The sequence below is a fragment of the Anser brachyrhynchus genome (assembly GCF_964034855.1).
Source record: "Anser brachyrhynchus genome assembly, chromosome: 2".
Taxonomy (NCBI): domain Eukaryota; kingdom Metazoa; phylum Chordata; class Aves; order Anseriformes; family Anatidae; genus Anser; species Anser brachyrhynchus.
Window position 1 is genome coordinate 7,547,247 of NC_137695.1, and position 24,372 is coordinate 7,571,618.

Here is a 24,372-nt window from a genome sequence, read left to right on the forward strand (position 1 = left end):
GCGCTGACTTAAACAAGTGCTTAATGAATGCTAAGAATATGTGGAGGTCTTGGTTCTAGTGTATCTAAAGCTGTCCAAGCATTGCTTGGCTAAGTGGCATAGATTTTCTTGTGCAGACAAGGGTTAAATTAGATGCTTTAGACCTCAGAAGTGGGCTGAATTAAGAGAGACCCTCTTCGAGGAAGCACAGAACTCTATCCTGTTTTGATGCGCAACTCCTTATAAATCAATCTTTATAGGTATTTTGACTATTTTGCTAATTTCTGAAGTGTAATACCAAGAAGAAATGATTTTATGGGTCCTGTTGATACCTCTTATGCATTTCTTAGGGAGTTTGCTTTTTAGAAGTGCTTTCTTTAGTCGTCTGTTTCTTGGAATACCTTAATTTTATCAGTTAGCATGCCTTATCTCTTGCATCAGCAGACACTGAGACTCACCGCTTCTGAACCAGGAGAAGACTAAGTTTTGGATTCCATGCTAACCCTCTGTGCTATCAGTGCGTTGGAAACCGTGGCTTCTACTGAAATGGGAAAATGAAAGAACAGCAGATCAACAGTGCTATTGCAACATCCTCGATTTCAACATCGAAATCGTGAGAATGTTTTCTTATTAAAAGCATTGGCAATAGATAAGCAGAAGAGAAGTGACCAGTAGGGGATGGAGAAGGAATTTCCTTGGAAGAGGAGGGAAGCGTGTCTGTACAATCATGTAGAAGGAAATAAAAGAAAAAATTAAGTATTGGCATAACTTGCACAAGTTTGCTTTCCATACAGACAGTGTGAAATCTGTGTGCTGGTGATTTATCACTCTAACCCAGCAGTTAAAATCCACAATTTTTTTTCGGAAACATCCCCATAGAAGGTCTGTGTTTTGGAAAACATTGGAAAACTCCCTACCCTACTATCAAATACAATATTTAGCAACATAACCTTTTATTAAACTTAATAACTTAGTTCACATACAACTGAAAGTGTTTTCATTGACTCCGTTTGTAGATAGGGTTGTAGCAGTAAAGGTGGGTACCTCTTTTGTTTGTATTACTGGATTTTATTAAGAAAGGGGAAAAGTGTCTCCTATGCAAGAGTTCACAGGTAGGCTTTTTGGGGGAGAAGCAAGAATGAGTTCTTGCTCTTCTAACCCAGAACTTCACTAGATATTTGTGTTATTTCTGCTTATTGTGGCCGCAGAACCTTTGATGTGTTTGCCTTAATGCATCGTTTGGGTTTAATAGGAGGGACCAAGACAATGAGTTTCTGAGGATCTCATCACAATCCGTAGCAGAGCAGATAGTTCAACCAGAACATCCCATAGCTCCATCCGATGCCTTAACCATGTGGGTGTCCTGGTTCAGTCTGGGAACTGAAGGGAGAAGATGGAGTTGGTTTGTACCCTCAGGCTTCCTCTCTCGTATAAATGGCTTGAGGCAGTGAGAAAATGGGAGAACTAGAGAGAAACTAGCGTGCGGAAGTGACTTTTAACTTCTGTTGTGAAAATAGATCCACAAGCAAGAAGATGGGAGAGTTTCAGAGAAAGTTCCTTACTGGAGGGGAAAAAAAAAGTCTCTTGTTATGCTGTTCCAAACGGTGTGGACTCTGTGCTAAAGCTTGAAGCGAAAAACTCCAAGTGACCTTTGTTTCTGGACAGGAGAAATGCAAATGGTCACTGGGTTCAATTAAACACAATGGTTTTAGCATTCCTTACAATTCTGCGTGTTTTAGCAATGGCTAGCCATGCAGGAGAAGCCAGGCTGTAAGATGTGGAGGATCTCACTAAGATTGTGCTGTCTCTTCATCGTGCAGAGAACCTCACCAGGAGTTAACACTTCCGAGCAGCTGAGAAGGATTTAAACACCTTAGATCACAGGTGTGATGCGCCAGCTCTTGTGGATTTAAACCCTAACTTGTTTTCGCCTCGCTCACAGCTGTGCTGCTAGGTTTTGCCTTTCCGTTTTAAACGAATACATCTCTGTGTACTACTATCAGTTGCTCAGGCTCCGTGGAGGTGTTTGATGCAGGGCTGACCGAAGTGAGCTGCACAGGCAGACTGCAGAGCTGCAGCGAGTAGCTCACCGCCTCCTGTTGCCTGCCCGTGGCAATTTCTGGCTGCTGACTGTAAGTGAATGCAGCGCGCCTGGGCTGCAAACATAGCACTGCTGTCATATTTGTTTATGTAAGTTTCTGCATTTTGAAAATAAAAATCCTCCAAAAAAAAGGAGAGAAAGGAATCAGCCTTGTAGGATTTGTAGGAAATAGGCTCGGAAGTCTGAGTGAATTCTGTACCCTAATGCTGTAGGGTGAGGTACAACTTAACCATCCAGCCTCATTAAGTCAGCATCACGGAGTTCTTAGTTCTGTAGGAAATAAAGTAATTGCAGCAGCTTTGCATTTTACACGAGCTCGGGTATAGTTTTTTAGGAAGTTTCTAGTCTGAGTTTGCAAACGCATATTTTATATGGAGCTGTTGATTTCAGTACTGAGTTCTGCACAAGGGGATATCTGCTTGGAAGTAATTGCAGAATTGGGATTTGCAAAAAAAAATATCTATGGTCAGTAGTCACAGGTTTAAAGCTGAGCCCAGTCAACTCCAATTTTCACTGCCTCACTGCAAAGTACTTCAGTGAGGTCTGTTTTATTGCCAAATTTCCTACCAGCTTTTCTGGTGGGAGGGCTGCCAAATTAAGTTTCTATTTTTTTATTTTTTTTTTTTAGAACTGGATAATGTTTTCACTTTGCTTGTAGAAAGCTGGAAGAAAAAAAAGCTCAAAGCACTTTTGATTAAAAAATTTTCTAAAAAGAGGCATTTGAGCGGAAAGCATACCTAGAAAACTTCAGTCAAAACGTGGAAGTCTTAAAATTGCTAGCGATTTGGGAAATCAGGACTAAAGGAGTTTGTAGAATTTGTATACAAGCTCAATGATGGCTTTCTCTAGTATTACTGAGGTCTAATCCACTGATGCTATGATGAAAGATTCCTTAGAAATACACTCACTGGTTATGTTTCTTTAGTGGCAGTAAAATGACCTCTTTTTTTTCTTTTTTTTTTGTAGTTAAAAAAAAATACTAACAGTGCTTTTGGGGCAGTCTGTGCAGTGAAATGAGGAATAACCTTGTCGAGTTCATGTCCTGAACCCCCTCCAGATCAGCCTGTTGTCATAGGGAAGCTTGTGTTTGTTACCCTGTTTCCAGTAAGGGCTTGGAAGCGGCGCTCAGCAACAAAGTGTTAAGTTTCAGGCTCAGCGTTTTATTGTTCACTGAGAATGAAGACACCAACTGGATTTGACTGCTACTGCAGTGAATGTGTTTTCCCTATGTAACCTTGCACTGCTTCCTTAGTGCCGGCTCTTCTGGAAGAAGGTGAGCGTTTTCCCGTTCAGCTGTTCGTGTAGAAGCATTTCTTATCTACTTATTTTGCATGCACATCTGTATTTTTACTCTTATTTGGGTGAGCTTTGCGGACATAATATGCAAGGAACAGCTAGGTAGGTTTTAAGCATTTGGAAAAGGTATTAAGCAGCTTACTTGTATGTAGTTGACCTTGTAAGCTCGCTTACCTTTTGCATTTATATATAGTGCTGGGGGGTTGTTAAACTAATACTTAGATGTGTGGATCTTTAATCTGAGAGATGCATCAGAAAAGGAATTGTCGGTGTGGTTTTTCTTTTTAATCCTGACATTTCCTAAGCTATACGTGAGAAGGAAGAGCCGCACTGCAAAGTGCACGCACCTTTCTTGGGAGAAAGTACAGGAACATTCTGGCTTCCTTGAAAGCTGGCTTTGCCAATGAAAAGAAAATCTCATTGTTTCAATTGGCAGAAAGCAAATATCAGCAACTAAAAGGAAGAAGGTATTTTAGGAGTCCGTGAGCGGCACGACATGTATTTCTGTGCCAGATGGCTGAAAGCAACATCCAGCAGAGCAGCCCTATGGTGCAGCGTGTTTGGTGGAGATCCCCCTAATGCCATGAGTGCAATTGTCTTTTAGGAAACAAGTAGCTTTTGGAGGGAGAAGGGGAAAGAGGACACTGCAGCAGCATGAAACTGTCCGTGGTATAGCACTTACTTATTCAGTGTTGAGCACTGGGATTTTGATTAACTAACTAACTGTCTAATCCAAGTGTACTTGCTGTCTGTAATCACAAACTGGACTGCTATGTTAACTTCCAGTTTAGTGTTGTTTTTAACCCAAACTGGTGTTCTGTTAGGTTGATTGTTAACGAGAGACACTGACTCTTAACTTCTCAATTCCAAACTTCCAGCTGTTTTTTGCATGAAAATTGTATCCATAAATGAGAGCCTTTTTGAGATACTCGTTCCTTGGATAGGAGAAATATGCAGGGAGAATGGTATTTGTCATCAATAAAAAGAAAATCCAGCATGCTTTGTTGTTGATGAAGTGAAAGATGCTGAAAAATTTTAAAATACCTTCTTCAGCAGGGAAATACTTGAAATGGAGATTTAAAAAGAAATGCTTGAATATGTTCCCATTCACTTCAGTGTGGCAGCCTTTTAAGCAAAGCTTTTCTATGGGCGTTGAGAAATTCCGAAAAGCTTGATAAGAGAAGTTATGTTCCTGGAGGAGGCATTCATTATATCGTTTGCAGATTTAAAAATAATGGTATGCGGGATTTATCCATCTGTGGTTAAAGTCCAAAAACTGAACTACGCATCACTGTATGTTACAAGTGAATCATTTGACAGTGATAAAATAGGGAGGAGTGGGAACCTAAAACCATAATTTTTAAAAAATATTATAAAACACTATGCTTTTCGGACTTGTGTACTCATAGTTTCTTAGGCCTTCAGCAATTGATGCAACTAGCTCTGTGTCTTTGTATCTATGAAGTATTATTGGAGTAGAACGTTATTGGTATTTTAGGATTTTTCTGTAATGTGTTGATTTCAGCAGGATTTATTTTAGCTGGTGTGACACGGATTTCCATAGCTGTGATGAAATGACTAAACTGTTGGCTCCCAAACCTTTTAAATTTGCATTTAGAAGTGACTTGCAGTGGCTCATTAAAAATAGATTTTAGTGTGTCATCTCATTAAAATGAAAGGGAGAAACGATCTTATACAATAGGACAGCCGGTGGTCTGCGGTATATTTCTTTGCGTGAGGGTTGCTGTGACTGAAGGTATATCAGCCTTGTTTTTAGCTCTTTCCTTCTTCTAACTTGCGCCTTGGTGGACAGCCTGGCTCTGCTTTCCTGCTCACATCCTTGCAGGTATGAGCAGGCTGCTCTTAGGTCCTCCAGAGCCATCGCAGAGCAAATGCTCCAGCCCGTGACCGTCTTGGTGGCCTCCGGTGAGCTCGCTCCAGTTTATTGCTGTGCTGGAAGATCCCCAGGTGGGTACCGTGGTCCTACAGGGGTGGTGTGCCCACATCCCCATCCTCCTGGCTGCACTCCGGCTGATGCAGCCTGTGTGCTGCTGACTGGCATTCAGCTGCATCTCCTGGGTTCTCCAAGCTGTGTCATCAGCCGGGGAGTTTCTGTCTCAGCTTTTGTCTGTGCTGAGGCTGCTCTGGGGCTGTTTCTCCAAACAGTCTGTATGTGAGCAGTTACCTGCCTGTGTTGTGTCAAAAATAGCCATTTAATTCAGAAAGTGTGATGATCCATCCCTTCTGTGAGGTCAGAAATTAATGGCTGTTCTTGACTAAAAGCAAGCAGGCAGGTAGATCAAAATTTGTGCTGAAACAATCCAGTAAGAGGGTTTTTTTTTTTTGTAAGCTGTTAAATTAGGTTTTATTAGGCTTAGCTTTTAAATTAGAAATGCCTCTAACTTGTGTTCTGAATGTGTGTTCCTTCTAGTGGTGCGTGCTGGAGTCCATAAAACCCTGCAGGAAAAGCGACCTAAGGTGTCCCTTTTTCATCCTGCTCGTCTAGTAACTGTCTCTCCCTGGTGACTATCTGCGATGTAAGGGATGCCTGGAAAATAAAAAACCAACAAATAGTTTCACGAAACCGCAGCAGCTGTGGGGAATGCCATCTGTATGTGTGATGGGTGTATTACCGGAGAGCTGCTGCTTCCCGATCTGGCCTCTGTTCGTTGTGCTGCTAATGCTGTCTGCCAATGAGTCAACAAGAAAATAGGAAAGCCTGGTCATGTCGAGGCTTCTTGGGAAGAGCAGCGATGGTAGCTGTCACGTCTTGGAGGCTGAGAATTGTGTAAGGAGTTAAGGCCATTACAAGAGCAAAATCTGCATTTGTAAATAGCGTTACCTTATCTTCTTGTTCTGCTTCTCCCCCCGCCCCCCAATAAATAATGAATTAAAAATTAAAAGCAGCTGTAAAAGGTCACGTAGCAGTTTATCCTGATGCTTTGTAGCAAGATAAAAATTAGTTTAATGATATTTTACTAGAATGCTCTTTAGAAATGAGGATTATACACATCTGTTCCCTGCCTTAATAGAGGTCCAAAATACACAGGCAGTCTTGCAGGAAGTCTGGGTAGTATGAGTTGTATCTCTGTCATTCCTGTATTTTCTTTTTTTAAAGAAAAGCTGTTCTTGGACAAACTACAAGCAGAGTTTCAGGTTTTCTCAAATAATTCTGACCGCTGCTTCAAAAATCTTGAGGTTAATCTGATCCTCTGTTTGACCTCTGACAAACATAAGTTTTGGCACAGTCCTGAAATATCCAGTCATACGGTGTGTTTACTAAACTGCTGAGGTTAATCCAAGCAGATGTGGGTGTTTAAGCAGTGGCTGGACGTAGAGGAAAAGTAGCTCCAGGCTCTTTAAGCCAAAATACTGTGAAATGTGGCTGGCATTTTGTTTCATTACAAATATCGAAGGCTCGTACCCTGGGTCAGTGTGAGAGCTGCGCAGGTTCCTAACGGCGCTCTTCCAGCCTGTCTGCAAGAACAGAGTGTAATTGTTGGGCCAGTTATTAAACGTAAATGTTACCGGGTTTGATGTGTGGGCTGGATTTCATGCTGGTTCTAGAAGAAACCCACAAGAAGTTGGTGCGACGTGGAGAACCCTATTGCACAGTAATTGCTGAACCTTGAGTCAGGCAGGTAGGCTCCTGCGTTTTCTTCTTCTCTGCTATTGATTGACTTTCGGAGAGTTTTACTAAGTTACTTATACTTTTTTTTTTTTTTAAAGAGGGGTGTAAATGATTTACTGCTTGTGCAAGGGACTGGGATTTCTGGGCTGGAATTTGTGGGGATTAGAGAGGAATACTTTATTCCCGGCATTCTGTTGTGCAGACTTAGTTCCAAGGCTTTGTCAAAGTGGGAAAGCTGTCAGACGATACATATGGCAGTCAAAATGGAGCAAGATGGGAGAGACTGTAAATCAGAATACTTGTTAGAAATGCCCAGAATACTGCGCATTGCAAACGTCATCTCTCTTGAGCTGATACCGAGGGCAGCTCTTAAGAGCATGGACTTCTTTCCCTTCTCGGTCACTGCAGTTGCCTCCAAAACGGGCTGTAATTTCCTGATGCAGGAGATGCTGCCACCTCGGATGATTTATGTCTGTCTGGATTATGGATTATGTTCTGACAGGATTCCTAAGTAGCCTGGTGCAAACAGCCCTAAATCCTGTGCATTGCCGCTTTGTTGTGAATGTTAATGAAGGCTTGAAAGATACTTCAAGGTGTGATTTATTTATTATTTGCTGTGACAGCTCCTGTGTTGCTGACGGAGAGGAAATGTCTTCTGTTCAGTCTGGATGTTCATTCCCTGCATGCGTTGCTGGGAAAGAATTGCTTGAGGTAGTTCGGAAACTTTCTTTTGGCAGCTGCTCTCTCCAGAAATTAAGAGGCAAAACACTTTAGATCCCTCAGATCTAATCTGAATTACAAGTAAAATCCGTGAGGAACTGTATTATTAAATTATTCTTGATATGTTTAAACCGTAGGGGTTTGGTTCTTTAGGTGGCAATTACTATTTTTGCTTGCATTTGATTAAATAGATAAAAATAGGTTTTAATTGTCCTGTCCAAATAGCAATTTTGTGGTGACCGGATTGGGTGTTACTGTACTTACTATGCTGGTGAAAATTATTCTTATGAGCACATGGACATTGTCTGGATAAGGAAAATCTGTTTTTTCAGCTTGTTGTTTCTATCTAACTACTTAAACCTGCTAGCTCTGCTTGCATTACTGGAGGTTTAGGGCCCCTAAATTCAAAAATACACAAGCAGCATGAGAAAAAGATTACATCTGGGTTGAGAAAGATATCAACACTTTGGGGGAAGGAAAAAGTAAAGTTTGGCTTTGCTGAAGTTTCAAAATCCTGCTTGGAGAAACCAGCTGGGAGAGGATGGATGTTTTTAGACAGCCACCGGCGAGCTGCGACGGTGCGTAGGCAGTCGGAGACGGTTGTTGGTAAAGCAGCAAAGTGCGTTTGCTGGAGAACTTCACAGGATGGGAGGCGAAAGGAGCTGGGCAGGGTAAGTTTATTCGCTGGGTCCAAATGGCTTGCAGAAGAGAGCCTTGGATAGGGAGGACGGCAAGGTAGAAGTGGAGGCATCCGTGACCGTTTCCTCCGGGTCCTTGTGACCAGTGTAAGCGTTCAGTCCTTCCCTCTGGAGAGCCACGCACAGAAAGGTAGGGCTGAATGCTCTCCTTGTCCCTTGGGACAGGTCCCAAGCAGGACTGGTGCTGCTTAGGGCTTGGAAACACGCTGCTGCCTCTTCACTAACACAGACCTGAGAGACACATCGTGGTTCATTTAAGACTGGAGCATAGAGCACTGATTCAGACTGTGACTTCTGCTGCTGTTGAAGTGGTAGAAATGGTTGAAATCCATCAGAGAACGGTTGTGTAAATGCTCACGTGCTGGTAAATCAGGTAAGCTAATAAACCCCGCTGAGCTTTTCGTAGGCAGCGTTCGCGTTTTTTTCTACCCTGCCTCCAAAACGAAGCCTCTAACAAAACATGTGGATCTTAAAGAAAATAAATAATGAGTCTGCGTTTTCCTGCCAAATGCATTACCAAATGTCTTGGTTGAATAGCAAGCTACTGAAAGGGCCTGGTTTTCTGCATCGTGGAGGTTCTGGCATTTGTTTTAAATGCAGCATTTCAACCTTTGTACCCTTTCACCAAGCTGCAAAACAGCAAAGGAGGGGAAAGGAAGGTGAAGCAGTCCTGCCTTAGGAAAGAACGCGTGGAAATGCTGTCGTGCTCAGGTTTGTGTTTGCTGCTGCTGTAGCGGTGATCTGGTAGGTGTCCAAGAGCATGCTGTCAGCCCGCTCAGAGGGCTTGCTGGAGATGGAAGGGATGTACGGCAACCTTTTCGCTCTGGTGATCACTCATTTCGTCCCTTCCTTTTTCATCTGAGTACGTCTGATCTCGGGCACAGCAAACTTGCTTTGGTGTGGTTCAAAGTGCCTCAGCAGCACTGACACAGATCTGTGAAACACATCTGAGAGGCTGTGGAGATGCTGTTCCGTGCTTATCCCTTAGCCGGGACAGCAAGGGTGAGATTCGGTTCTCCTGTGCAAGCTGCCGTGTAGATGCGTGCCTCCGTAGCTCCCAAATGAAAAGGCTGGAGGAACAGCTGTCGGGTTAGAACAGCTCTGTCCGCTGTGTAAGCGTGTGCCACGATGCGGGGCTGCGCATCTGCGTTACCATAGCGAACGGGAAAACAATTCTAGAGGTTTTGAGGAGCGGAATATTCGCCTTGGACAAGTGGGACAGCAGCTGACCTTCTTGTGGCCCGGCAAGAGAAAGCTGGCAAGCCCCCAGATCATCTTCTAGGATAAGTATTAATTGTCTGCAGGCTGTCTGGCAGGAAGAATTACTATGATGAGAGGATGTAGCTGTTTATCTAATCTTGGTCCTTTGCAGCCTCCTGTGCTTTTTTTCTGAGCCTAGATTCGCCTTGGTATGATAACTGACCGCTGTCCTCACAGGCAGTGAGGTACTGGGGATCGGTGATCTGCATCTCTCCAGCTGGTAAACCCTTTCTGCTAGCTAGAATGAGAGGGTTTTTTTAATTATTTTAGCCCCAGCGCATTTGTTGCCTGACCAATTTCACGGCCCTACAGTTAAGCAGCAAGATTTGTGCGTGGCAGCGTTAGAGAGCCTGTTTCACAGAGCATGCGATTCACGCTGACCCTGTGTGTCCAGTTGAGATTTAAACCCCGTTTAAGACCTTTTTAAGCTCCTTGGGCTTAACTGCTGCATAGACTGTTCCCTTGCAGAAGTGAGGAAGTTTGACGTGGTGAGAATAACAGGTAAATTATTTTTGAGGAGGTTGTTTTGCTCCTTTATTTAATAGGAAACTTTCCTTTCTGGAAGGGAGACAATGACTTGGTGCAGTCTGTGAAAGTGGACTTTGAATTTTTGGATGCAGGTCACTTAAGACTCGGAACTGGGCTGCCAAAATAAGTGGGATCTTTATAGATTTCTTTGGGATCGTGAGCACCTTCTACTTCTGTTTAGTAGTTTTCCATACTGAGAAGGGAATAATCTGTGCTCATAAATGTTGTTGTGGTCTGTTCCTTGCCAGGCTGACCTGAAGACTTCTGGTTGTTTCCAGTTTCTTGAGAAGTCTGAGAAATGCATTAGTGTAAAACCCTGACCCCCACCCCCAATACTTTCTCTTAACACAAGCATTTTACTAATTAAAAGATTATTAAATGTTTTCCTGACTTTTTGTTACTGTGAAAAAAATTCATTCTGTTGAGATATCAGATTTCTCTCATCACTTCTTTGAGTTATTTTTTTCCACAGTTTTGGGAACTGAGCCTTGTTTAGACGTGAGAAACTCCAAAAAGTTTACCTGATTCTCTGGGGCTGTAAATACAATTTTATGACCAGTTTCACATGCTTCATTCCAGGGATTTGCTAGCTTTAGTAACTCGTAAAATACTTTGCAAAAGTGCTGTTAGTGGAGGGATGCCTACAGGAGAACTCTGGGTTGTTTGCTTCCTTCCAGCTCTAGGTGGGCATCTCCTCCAGAGTCTGCAGGAAGCCAAAGAATTACTTTAGAGCTTTTTGCTCTTCCCCTCTTCCATATCTGCTTCCTCTGTTTTTGAAGGGAAAAGTATCTGTAAATGTGACTGTCTTGGTACTTGTTAAATTTCATCCTGTGATTTCTGTAGTTTCTGGGATGCTCATGATGGTGTCCTTAAATATGGAGCAAGGAGAACTTAACTAGATAGCTTTTTGAGTCTGTGTTCTCTCGTCCCGTGTTTCGGGATGGGAACTGAACTGCAAGAACCGATTCCTTGTGTGTGGTATGCCTGGTTATACACTGTTCTTTGTGTGCCTACGTTCATTTAAACATCTCATACTGCGGTGGAAGAAATATAATTATATAACTGCTATGAGGGAAAACTGCTTGTTTACCTTTGAGTGTGATGTGTCATTGGGCTCTTGGTGGTTGTTCCCTTCATTTTTAAAGGCAATAGTGTCTATGTAGATTGAGCAATTGTGGTCATCCTTTTTGAGTGGGAAAGTGAAGAGGCATTTCACTCTTAAGGTCTGTGCTTGAAGTTACAAAAATTGTTTAACAGAAGAGTAACCTAGAGAATGAACTTCCTAAGAGTAAACCTCAGGAGTTAACAGGCAGTGCTCTCAATGTGTTTTTATTCTCTTTCAGGTAATTGAGAATGGGTCCTCAACGATGCTAAGTCTACAATGGGAAGTGTCACGCTTCGCTATTTCTGCTATGGGTGCCTTTTCACATCAGTGACCTGGACGCTTCTGCTCTTTGTTTATTTCAACTTCAGTGAAGAGAATCAGTCCTTCAAGAATGTGCCCGTCAAGGGGCTGGAACCTCAGAGGCCATTTCCAAAAAAATTCTACCCTCGTTTTACCCGGGGGCCAGTTCATTTACCTGAATTGCAACAGAAAGAGAATAAGATTGGAAATCCTCTTGGAAATCATGTCCAGGACCCAGTTAAGGGGGAGGTAGACTTCTCTCCTGAAATGGGTAAGTGCTTTTTAATGTTGGTGACAAAATTGAAAACAGTAGCAGAAATGGAATTTGAAGGTTTCAAATTTAGAGGATTTCTGGTGCAAATTGCTTAATGAAGTAGTTTTGGTGTTAAAATGTAGGTAGTACTAGTGGCTCCCTTAATTAGAAATTATTTGAAATTTATTCTACTGTGTGTGATCCAAAATATACTATTCCTAACACTTACAGCTGTGCTGTGTGTTATTGAGGACTGGATTGCAGCAGGGTGTCTACCCTTGATGTAGTTCTTGATTCTGGAAGTTTCAATGTATTCTTTCATATCTTGCTCCTATATTGATCGGGCTCAAATACATGAACTTTTACTCCCAACAGAGGAGCTCTGATCATATGCAACAATTAAAAATAGCTTGATAACAATACACAATGAAGAGGACCCATCGATGGGAAGAACATCCTTGGAGTATGAAATCAACGAGAAAAAATGTGTGGGGGACAAAATTACAATGAAAGATTGATTGAGATGGCAGTGGTGAGGGCCAAGTCCTGCTTATTTTGTACCAACAAAGGTCTGCGTGTTTCGTTGGAACATATTTCATCAATGAGATGATTTGAGTTTGTCTTCCAGACTTGCCTTCCAAACTAAAATGCTTTGTTTATTTAACTGCTTACAGCTTAGTTTTGTTCTCTGCTGTGTTTGAATTTGTGTTGCATTAGCCTGCAAACTTTCTTTAAGTCTGGAGGTACATGTTGAGCATTGCAGTATTGGTATCTGCTGCTTTTTTGGGAATTACGGCACAGTATCCTCCATAGCCAGGAGTTTAATACTTATATCTGACTGACGTCTTTTGTCATTACTTGGAATGCTGCATCACCAGCTTCAAAAATTTGTAGGCCTTTGCCAAACTTCAGTTCATGAGTTGCACATAGACTTGTGTGCATATGTGGAAAAACACCTTCCAAAACAGAAATGTCAATTTGCATTGCCTTGTGGCATTTCAAATGTTTATCAGTTCACTGCAAAACCTACGAGAGCCAAGTGAGGTGAAAGCCAGTCCAGAGGTGGCCGTTTCTTTCCAGCTATTCAGTGCTGGCCAGGAAAGAAATTAGAGCTTTTTGACTGAGAAGTCCCTTGATCTTCAAACAGAGTGACTGGTTTGGCTGGTGAAAGCCAAGGGGATTTATGGTGCCAGGATAAGTTGTACATGAATCATCAAGAGACAGCTGGCTCTCTTTGAATTAGATCAGGTGCTGCAGGAGAGGGCTTCCTGTCCTTGTCGGGTAGGGTGGTGATAAACACGCAAAGCAAAAAAAAAAAAACAAAAAACAAAAGGATTGGCATATGACAACCAAAACCACCAATCTGATGGGGTAAAGTCTTCTTTATAAACCTGTGAGATCCGAATAATTCTGCTGAAGTAAAGCCAGAAATGTTTCCGTTGCAAACTTTATTTTCCAAGGGCCTGTGTCTGCTGTTTGGACTGAAATCTTTTGGGCCTTGTGTGTGCATTTTGGATGATGTTCTTCATGAGGATGTTTTAAAAGCATTAGCATTCCTTCTACTCTATATTCAGAAGATCAGAAGGAAGTAGTTAGTGGTTGGGTATGGGAGGATTGTAGAATGAAGCATTTGGTATGTGTTTAAGCTTGTGCTTTGTGTCAAGGAGATGTCATAAGTCGACCCAGCATCATGGTGTTCCTGTGACACTGAGCATGTAGGAATGATTGAGCTGGGTGTCAGAAATGACAAGCTGGAAACCTCATGCTAGAAATGCATGTAGTTCAAAGGAGGGCCATTTTATCCCTTTAAACCTGATGCTGGAAGAGAGGCACTGCCGTTGTGACAAGGCTTAGAATCACAGAATATCCCATGTCGGAAGGGACCCACCAGGATCATTGAGTCCAACTCCTGGCTCCACACAGGACCACCCAAAACCAGACCCTGTGTCTGAGAGCAGTGTCCAAACGCTTGATCTCTGTCAGGCTCAGTGCCGTGCCCACTGCCCTGGGCAGCCTGTCCCAGTGCCCGACCACCTCTGGGTGCAGAACCTTTCCCTAACCCCCAGCCTGACCCTCCCCTGTCCCAGCTCCATGCCGTTCCCTCGGGTCCTGTCGCTGTCCCCAGAGAGCAGAGCTCAGCGCCTGCCCCTCCGCTCCCCTCGTGAGGGAGCTGCAGGCCGCCATGAGGCCTCCCCTCAGCCTGCTCTGCTCTGGGCTGAGCAAACCCAGGGACCTCAGCTGCTCCTCACACATCAGGCCCTTATTCTTCCTCCCTGTGAGGCAGCCTGGCCACAGTGGGAGCAGTAATCTGTGAGCATGACAGCTTCCATCACTACCAGACACGTGATGTGGCTGTATCCAATGCCTTCAGCAGGCACCGCTTCCCAGCACTTCCAACTTGGTCCTGCACAAATGTCAAGACCTTGTATTTGACAGCGTCACTGCATTGTTATTGCTGTACTTGAGACTAAAAGTGCCAGGGTAGGAAGTGTAAATGGTGATCTTGAAGGTGATCTTTTAGCTGCAGGTAGGTATTGCTGCCGAAACACATCTACTGGTGACACAGCTGTGCTCTGAGGGCCAGCCAGGATTTGTCCTTAGTTTTGAAGCTTTCTTCATTTACATTCTTTGTATGGTCTTCCTTTCATTTTCTTTAACACATCACATTTTCTCTGGGTTTGAGCTCAGGTGGCTTTTGCATAGATGTTGAGAATGGGAGAACGTGAGGAGAAGCTGAGATTGCTTTTATTCTGCTTTAGGGAGAAGGCAAAGAGGTGAAATTTTATTGCTGTCAAAAACATCTTAATGGGAGGCTGTAAAGAAGATGCAGCCAGACTCCTGCTGGTGGTTCAAGGGGTTATGATAAGTTAAGATAAGGAGATTTGATCAGACAAATGGTGGGGAAAAAAGATATCGGTGCAGTGGTGGTCAGTAAAGCTCAGTGCACTCTTACCAGTTCCTCCACTTCTTTCTGTAGAGGACTTTAATTTGAAGCACCATAATGTTTTGTTTGTCTTCACCCTGGTGACCATATGGCTCAGTGAGAGAGAAGCCCGTGGCACTGAGACAAGGCAGGCAGGATGGCATTCAGGATTTCACCTTGGCATCTAGCAGTGTGCTTATTTATATCGGCAGTTGCTGCCTCTGCCGTGCTCAGCGACAGTGGATGCTTCTGCTAAAATAATCAACAGAGAAACAGCTAGCTCTATTGCTGTTTTATTTGCTGTCAAAGTCCCAGGTGAGAGAAATAAGAAATTTGCAGTTCTGTCATAGCCATTTCTGTGTTACTACAGGCTCAGGAAAGCTGCGTGGAATTGGAAGTCATGCTGTGAGGGTTTTTCCACCATGGTCAATATGTTCTTTTCTCTCTCCAAAATCCTACTTCTAGTCCCCTTCATCTGTATGACTAGGTGCTGATGCATTGTGTGGCTGAAGTCTCTCCTGTCTTGCTGCTTTGATGTCGGGTTTTTTTTGTTGGTGTTAAGAATAAGAGGCCATTTCAGAGAAAGGAATGTATCTGGTAAGGCAATAAATACAATGGAGATGTCAGTTTGGAGAATGATTTCATTTTATTACAGCTGCGCAGGCTACTCAGAAGCACTGCTTACCAAATGCACTCTGCAAAACCAGAGGGTAAAGTGATTTCTGAAGAACGTGGTTGGTTTTAGAGGAAGTTAAAGCATACATTTCACTCCTTGATTGTTTCCAAGGGATGCTTTTAAGCTTGTTAACTGATCTTGGCATGTTCCTTCTGCAGGAATGATTTTTAATGAAGAAGATCAGGAAGTGAGAGACTTGGGCTACCAGAAGCATGCTTTCAACATGCTCATCAGCAACCGGCTGGGATACCACAGGGAGGTACCAGATACAAGAGATGCAAAGTATGTACTAAGTTTTGGAGAAAATATGATACAATTACATGTGTTCAAAGACTTGGCATTGCATCAGATACTACCTGATTTAGTATGTAACATTTTTGGTGTTACATTTCCATCAGATACTCTTTCAGCCTGTTGTGTCACTGAAGGCAGATTTTCAACCATTCTAGCAGGAGCGCTTGGGGTTAGGAATTTTATTCTTTGGTCTCTTCTATTTTTTTTCCTGCATATTGCATGTGAAGATCTAGTTTTTTACCAACTGGGAAGATATGTGGTAGATATGTGGAAGGTATGGGAAGACTGTGGTACGTAAATCAACCCAGAAAACAGATAATAAATGAGAGGGGAGGAAGACAGCTATTCCCTAAAGGCAAAGTGTTCATTATTCTTAATTCACTTTAAGAAGGCTTAAGGAAGAAGTGGAATGGATAGATGCTTATTCAAATGTTTATCATATTAATTTTTGTAAGCAGTTGATTCACTGGCAGCTCTTTTGATAGAAACAAGAAACCAAAAATAGTACTTGAAAAAATAAGTCCAAGGAATCAAGCTTGCTCTCCAGCCATACTAGGATTACACATCTTATGTCTCTTTCATGTTGCTGGCTGTTTTTTCTTTTACTTAATATGCTACAATATTTTTTTTTTGAACCTTTATTTTTGAGATTATGAGTACTGTAATTACCAGAAGAGATGCTGTAGTTCTGTATTTGGTACGTTTGTAAATGGGACATGAAATATTCCAGCGCCCAAGTTAATGAGTGTTCAGTGGAGAAGACTTTTGCCTTATATACTGTTTCACATTTGTTGCAAGCCCACAAGAGGGTAAGATAGAAGAAGAATGACCAAGGACAAAAGCTTTATTTCTCATTTGAAATCTTTGATATCTAGACTGCACTGCTGAATACGCTTTTATTAAAAAGCGGAATTTTTCTGTAATCCATCTGATGCATATGGAAAAGAAAAAATACCATTAAACTGAAAAATAAATAAGCCTACATCTATTTTTTCTAGTGGTTGCTTTGGTGTGGGTCAAGGTAATGAATCGTACTTGCTGAAATCTCTCCCAAGAGTTGAATTCATTCCAAGTCAATGAAGACTTTTCTTGTATCCTGCTGGGTTTCCATTTATGATTTTTCATATTTTTATTGGATTCCCTCATGCATGGCATCTTGAAATGGCATTAATCTGTGATACAGTACCCTATTAGAAGTATGGACAAAATTTGGAAATAAGTAGAAAGAAAGACCTTTTTCTGCTTTGAGTGAGATTCAGCAAGCAGCTTAAGATGCCTAAATTTAGTTAGCTGCACTTTAGTCAGTTGTCTGTACTTGTATTATATGTGCCAGTGCAGTTAATGGAGCACACAGAGCTCTGCAGCTGACAAAATGCAATTCTCTGCCTTAGGGTGAGCTGGACACTGTCTAGATTCCACTGACAGTATTAACTAGACTTAGGTGTCTTAATCTGCAGGCTGAATCTCATTGTTTGGTTGTCAAAGCAGGTATTTAGTACCATCGGAGATATTCTGGGATATCCAACCTGGTGTCTACCAGCTGGACAATTAAGATGTGGGTTTTTTTAGGCCTCATGTCATATTTGCCATTCTTGTACATATCTGAGCCACCTGAGAGAATTAGACAGGGTTTTGATAGCTGAAACAATCCTTTAGTGTTTAATCTCGTTATGTTTTATGGATCTGTCAGTTTCTCTCCCACCCCAATCCATCATATCCCATGTTTTCTAACAAGTATTAATGCTAATTATAATTCTGTATTATGTAGCGAGTAACTTAAAATGCTGTGCCCTGCTATAGATTTTATACTCCTGGACTCTTTATGTTCAAGCTAGGGGTTCTTCCTACATATTTAATGTCATCTATGAAGTTTCAATAGTGACATATCCCTATGGAAGTCCCTCTGAAACAGTGATAAATTCTGTGTTTCTGTTTGCAGATGTAGAGAGAAGTCCTACCCTTCTGATCTGCCATCTGCCAGTGTTATTATCTGTTTCTACAATGAAGCACTTTCTGCCCTGCTTCGCACAGTACACAGTGTCCTCGATCGCACTCCTGCACACCTTCTTCATGAAATTATTTTGGTGGATGACAACAGTGAATTGGGTGAGAACCTTCTGGTAATATTTTGGTCAGGGCTTACGCTTCTCGACTTTCCTGTCTCTTTCTGTGCTTTACTGACCAATCAGGCTAAAAAAGTATAATTTATTAAGCAAAACCAGTTTGTTCTACTATCCATATCTGAAAAGGGCCAGGCAGTGCAGATGCAAGATGTTCTGAGAAGCCCACGATAACATCCACTTTGATACTGGTTCCATTTTGCTGTTGAGCTTTGTATCATACGGATCTGAACATTCAAAAACACGTTTTGAAGCTAATAGTGAGGGGTGTCTGTGTAGAAGTGATTAAGCAGCCGTTTATAGCACAGCTGTTTTTAACAGTACTTTTCTGGGCAACTTTGGTGCTCAGAGCAGATCACACTTTCCATATATTTTGTGGGCCAGTCCTTTCCGTGAATGCTTCTGAAACAAAGTCAGTGCACATAGTCTCAGCTGTGGTCTCGCAAATAAGTTGATGTGGCACTATGGAAACACTGAGTGGGTTTTTTGTACTCTCTCAGCACTTCAGGCTGGTGGCGTGCTGGGATCAGAGCTCAACCTTTGCTGGAAGGGGCTCTGCGTGGCTCTTGCACAGCCTCTTGTGGTCACCCTTGGAGTAGCTCTTGTTGGAGCAGGCCCTGCTCCATCAGTCTGCGAGGGGACCCAGAAGGAACTGTGGAATTGTCTGACTCTTGAAAGATTGGTGCTCTGGCTTTCGTTCTCTTGAATAATGCACAAGGCAAAGACAGACATGTAATTCAGGTGTTTTGGCACTTCAGAAGCTAAATGCCTGTTGAGGAATGCATTAGTCTAGCTATACTTGCAAACAGGACTGTACAGGTTCCCTGATTGCCTCTATATAAGCCCACAACTTTTTGCATTTTTAAAAATAATTTATAGATTCTTCTTCAGTACATATAATTAGCTCCTTTGGTCTCATTGTTTGGTTTCTGCTTTAAGGTCTCACTTGCTCTGTGAGACTGGTATGTATAATGTAGAATTAAATTCTCTTGTTCTGTAGCTGGTTTATTTCTGTGAGGTCAGATCAAATGTTAAGATGCAGGAGAGAAGAGATATCAGACCCTGTCCTGTTGATAAGTATGCATAATATTTAACACTTGTTTTGTTCCTTTGTGCTTTGGAAGCAATGCGCACCCTCGTTACAAAGTCCCTTGCACGATTTGTTGCTGTCAAGTTTCATAACCTTCATATTCAGTACTAAGCTTACTTCGAAATGCACTCTTTTGAATATGGTAATGACTTTGACTGATTAATGCCTGTGTTTAGGCAGGAATACCATCACTCTTCTGGCTTGTTACCTAATTCACAGGCTGACTTAGGTTCAAAGCATTCAAGTAGCTACTCTTGCCTTTCTGGCTATAAATGAATATGTTTTGAAGCTGAAGATGGGAGGAGATACGGTTTATACAGAGAACTACTGGTCTTATTGATGAAACAACTGGTATTTACACTGCTGCTTAATTTTAGACAATGAAATTTTACAGCTAAAGAAAGCAAGGCTCTTTGGGTTGCTGAGGAAATGGATCAAGACTTTGGCTTTGCCGTGGATGTCTCACATGAGCTTGAGCAACTTGCTTAATCTCAGTGCCTCTTAGATTTTATTTTATTATTTTAATTCATTTTCCCTGCAGTACATATGTCCTGAAATGTTATCTTAGATGAAATTCTGCTTATTGCTTCAGCTCTAAACATAGGGACTCTGCTCTGCGTCATTGCTGTTGTGCAGAGCTCGTTTCTTTGCACCTAGTTTTGCCTCAAAAAGCTTCTTACACTCAATCATTAGTAGTCTTAGCAGCTAAGCAGGCATTTCCATGGCTCAGCTGAGCCTACTGTTACATTTTTCTTTCCCTTTGCAATAGGACTTCATTTTCTAGTGCGGTCTCTTTCTCTCTGATGTACACTTTACCTAATACAGGACAGCCTACAAAATATGTTCAAAGCTGTTGCCTGAAGGGTGTGTGAGACTAGATTTCATATTGAGAACGGTCTGTGATAGGTTCTGTTCCAGGCAATGGCTGGGCCCAATTCCCAGCGGAGTGCTGGGTTTGCCCAGGTCAAAACTGTTCTCTGAGGGCATGTTAGCAGTTAGATACATCTGGTTCTTAGGCTCAAACACCAGAAAGCACGTTGTGGCTCTGTTTTAGCTACCAGTATAGGCATGACTTTTTTTTGCTGCTGTTTCCAGAAGTTTGCATGTCATTACATACAAAACTACCATTTCTTGTCTTGCGTGTTCTCTGCCCCAAATGCTGTGCTTGATAACTGCACTTTACTGCTTTGTGCCAGCCCTTTGTTTTCTGCAGCTGTACACTGTCCTTCCCTTGCCATAATATATTGGGTGAAGACTGATTTAAGTACCAGTGTATTTTGTATATACTGTATATCTGTCTCAAAAAAAAAAAGCTTTCCTGTTATGTGACAATACTGTGTCACACTGAAGACAAGGTGAGAGAATCCTTGTGACCCAGTTATATCCAGCGTTCATCTCTCCGGAGACTTTTCTTTGTCCTACAACATTCTCTAGCACTGTATTTGCCATATGAAACCTTCTCATTCATCATCGGTGATACCACCTAGCAGTGCAGAGGCTGAGATCTTATCATTTGGAGTTGCTTCTGGGAATCTGTTTTCCTGCTTGAAAGTTCTTGTACTCCCCAAAAGTTACAGCTCGGGCTTCCACATGTATTCCTTAGGTATTTAGTCGTGGTAACAGCAACATTAATATTTGAACTGACAGTCATCGAAACAATAAACTTCATTCCACCGTATCCTCTATTGAAAATCTATTTGTGCCTCTATACCAAGGTTCTCTATGAAGTCTCAACTGCTTTTTTTTCCTCATTTTATATTCATCTTCATTTCTGCATTAGCTTTTATTTTTCTATTACTTCAGCCTTTGTGTCCATCTTCTCTTCAATGGTAAAAGCTTGCTGCCCATATTAATGTTAGAAACCACTATCCTCAGAAAAAAAGTATTGTAACTTTTAAAGTTGTCATTGATGTTAGTTACACTACAGTAGTGCTTACCGGTTTCAATGAACTTTTGTCTCCTTCAAAAACATGTACTTGTCAGCAGTGTCTCTGATCATTTTGAATTTCAGAAAAGCACCTACCTGTGAGGAAGTTGTAATTCTCTTTATCTGCTGTTGTATCAACTAAGAAGGTACAGATAATGAAAGGTGTCTTTGTGCTTTTTAAAAGTGTCAGTGTTTGTTTTAGTGTATGGAACATAGTAATTTATATCACTTGCCTGCGTGAAAGGGCTTTTGTTACTCACTGTAAATGACAGTCATCATGAGAAGACTTTAGAAAGAGGAATGATGTTTCTTTCTACAATGTCTTTAAACTTATTTTTGTATTTTTAGAAGCTGTAATTCCTTTTAGCATTGAGTCTATTAGTTCTGGTTAACTTGAGTGATATTGTACTAAAGGCTTTGTAAACAGATAGTTCCTTGAATACAGACTGGATTGCTAAGGCTAAGTACGAAGCCTGAGGCAGTGGCAGCACATAAAACGTTAGTTGGGAAAACACATGGAAACGCTTGTCAGCAGGATAGGTGCTGTGGAAATCCCAGCCATAGGGTTCGTCTAGATTACAGTTTGTTTAGATTGAGTTGAACATCATGGGACTTAACTCTGCCATCTCGTTCATCCATCCTGTGTTAATCTTGTGTTTTCCTTCTTCTAGCTGACTTGAAGAAAGACTTGGTTGAATATGTTAAAACTCAGCTTCCAAAAACAACAAAACTGGTCAGAAATGAGAAGCGCGAAGGCTTGATTCGAGGAAGGATGGTTGGAGCGTCTCATGCCACAGGTATATTTTCTTGTTTCTTTACCTACTTTGACTGCATGTTAGTTGGGTGACTCCTCTTTCTGTAGTGAATCTCTTTCAGATGTCAAATGTTTGACCTGTGATTGCTTTAGCCCTCTGCAGGGGACTCTGCTTGTCATGCCAATTTCAAAGCTACGCAACATAAACCAAGGGAAGAAAGGTTTGGTATAATGCTATCTTAAGTGAAAGATGTTTTAGCAATTGTTTCAGTGTCAGTGACTAGGAAATAAGCTAATTGCATCATGCTTTGGCTGCTATGTCAAACTGTTGTAACAGCTAAATAAAGTGTATCTGTTGATACCTGTATGATGATGATTGGAGACCTTAGCTAATATTACCTGTATATTTAAATGTTTACATCATGCTATTGACTGTGGTCTGCATTAAGTCTTTCTGTATTTCCTCATAGCTTTGCTGAATTATTCTGCACCTGAGGTTGTTCTGTTACTCTCTTAATGAGAAATAAGGAAGAACCAAGTCTTCCTTGCTTATATGTAAACGTAGAATTTTTATATTTTGTAATTAACTTCAGGAAATTTCTGCTGTGTAGGAGGGGGACGTATTTTTTCTAAGTCACCCAAACAATGACTTGGCAAATTTAGAGCCAGATTTGAGTATCTCTTAACTCGTTTTGAGTTATTGATTTGTGTTTTATTTTGCTTCCTGTGTAAGTTTCATTTTGATAAAAATGAGTGAATTACTTAGATTGGGTCAAGGAAATAGTAAAACAAACAACAGTATTTGATGAAATTTAGTAAGGCAGTGTAGAACTTTCCTTATTTCTGCCCTGGAAGAATGGTGTCTCAGGAATGCTTCCCTCTACCCTCCTCTGCCCTGGGTGTTGCGTTTGCAGAGTATTTTCTGTGTTTCATGTGAGAACAGTTGCTCTAAAACACCGTTCTGCTTCCTTATTAGGATAAACTCTAAGCTGACTTCTAAATTACAGTATAGTTGTAATGTTTCTCACACAAGCTTTTCTGTTACTGCAATGAGCGTTAATTGGGATAAACATGTCTGGCCCTTTATGTACACTGTGCCTTTTACCATAATATGCTTCCGGGTTAAATTCTGTGGCGTCTGAGAAAGTATGTACTACTTTCTCAAACAATTTGGAGTGGTGGATAAAGTTTCTTAATTGGTGTTTACTCATTAGCATTGTAATGGGATAATCCAGAGAGAAAATCGTGCTTGCGCTTCCTGAGCTGTTCTTGGACCCGCTTGAGTTAGTGCAATTGTAAGTCACTTTATTGCTCCTCTGAAGTTCTGCAGTCTGTTTTCCCCTCAGTCAAATGCTGTCTGTTGTTAATAGAGACACACAAATTTAACGAGTCATCTAAGAAGAGGTGGAAAAGAGCTTTAGAATAAAGTTATGCAAATTTTATGTCGTGCAATTAATGTTCAGATGACTTTTTCGACCTGCTGAGATAAGGGTTTTTCATGGATCAAACTGTCTTCTCTGACCATGGCAGATAATCCTACGTAAGCCTATAGGACTGAGTGTTGGCTCGTCTGATACCAGTGGGTTTGGCTGTGCCAGTTCAGGGCATTCGCTCTCCTTTTAAGCTGGTGTGAATCCATAATAACTCTAAAGCTAATGAAATGGGGCTGTGTCCCTTTATAATCAGGAATTGAAATGCTGTGGCCTCTGTTATGGATGAATGCAGGTTAATCCATCAGAGTGGCTCAGCTTAAAATCCCCAGATTTTAGCTGCGATGGTAACTGGATGGATGCTGAAGTCTGGTACGAAGGAAGCCCAAGGCGATTACAACCAATGGACAGAGACAGCTTTGTCACGGGGATAGTTCATCCGACCCAACCCAATCCAATCTTTGTCCATCTCTGTAGTCTCACTCAGAGTGGGAGATGCTCTGTGCTGGGACAAGTGCACCTCCTGATTCCAAGTGAGTGGTCTGATGATGTTTCATTTAAATTATAACAGCGCTGCTGAGTCTGCGTGGAATATTTGATGACGATAAAACCTTGCCAAAGAAATGTAAATAACTGCCCACTTGAGCATTCCTAGCTAAATGTGAATAGCCAGGATCTACCTTCTGTAATTGAACTAATCCCTGTGTATTCTCTGGTTTGTAAGCTCTTTTGGGTGCAGATGGTGTTCCCCTTCTGTGACACAGGGTTGTAAGGATACTGCCGATACTCTGCTGCTGATAAAATTATGCATGTGTTCCTCTGTATTTCATGTTACCATGAAATCTTTATATTTTGTGTGCTTGTGTCTCTCCAGGAAAGGTGCTGGTATTTCTGGACAGCCACTGTGAGGTGAACAAGATGTGGTTGCAGCCGCTGCTGACTCCGATCAGCGAAGACCGCAGGACCGTGGTGTGCCCCGTGATTGACATAATCAGCGCCGACACGCTTACCTACAGCTCCTCCCCAGTCGTGCGTGGAGGGTTTAACTGGGGCCTGCACTTCAAGTGGGATCTCGTTCCTGCCTCAGAACTGGAAGGACCCGAGGGAGCTACTGCTCCGATCAAGTAAGGTTCCTCCTGCATGGTGTGCAGCAGCCTGTAGCAGAGCTGATACTGTTCTGTATTATATCTAATTATTTCAACCTTAAACTGTGTGTTGATGTTTGTTCCCAGTCTCGTGTTTGGCTTAATAATCATGATTTTGATAACAGTCTTGTCCTTAGTAATA

General features: G+C 41.9%; 1 protein-coding gene across 12 annotated transcripts in view; it reads left to right on the forward strand.

The window, feature by feature from the left end:
- GALNT11 (polypeptide N-acetylgalactosaminyltransferase 11) overlaps window positions 1-24,372 on the forward strand; it is a 45,001-nt gene that overhangs the window by 3,464 nt on the left and 17,165 nt on the right. For 5 of the 12 annotated variants that reach the window (XM_080578531.1, XM_080578532.1, XM_080578534.1 and 2 more), the window contains exons 2-6: window positions 11,557-11,889; window positions 15,629-15,752; window positions 17,704-17,870; window positions 21,573-21,698; window positions 23,960-24,209. In XM_080578531.1, coding sequence (XP_080434657.1) covers window positions 11,595-11,889; window positions 15,629-15,752; window positions 17,704-17,870; window positions 21,573-21,698; window positions 23,960-24,209 — 962 coding nt within the window. In that variant the 5' untranslated portion in view covers window positions 11,557-11,594. Of the gene's footprint in view, window positions 1-423; window positions 593-1,799; window positions 1,864-1,982; window positions 2,112-3,046; window positions 3,354-5,081; window positions 5,345-11,556; window positions 11,890-15,628; window positions 15,753-17,703; window positions 17,871-21,572; window positions 21,699-23,959; window positions 24,210-24,372 lie in introns of those variants that run through there. The other 7 variants (XM_080578536.1, XM_080578537.1, XM_080578535.1 and 4 more) reach the window with 4 other exon arrangements.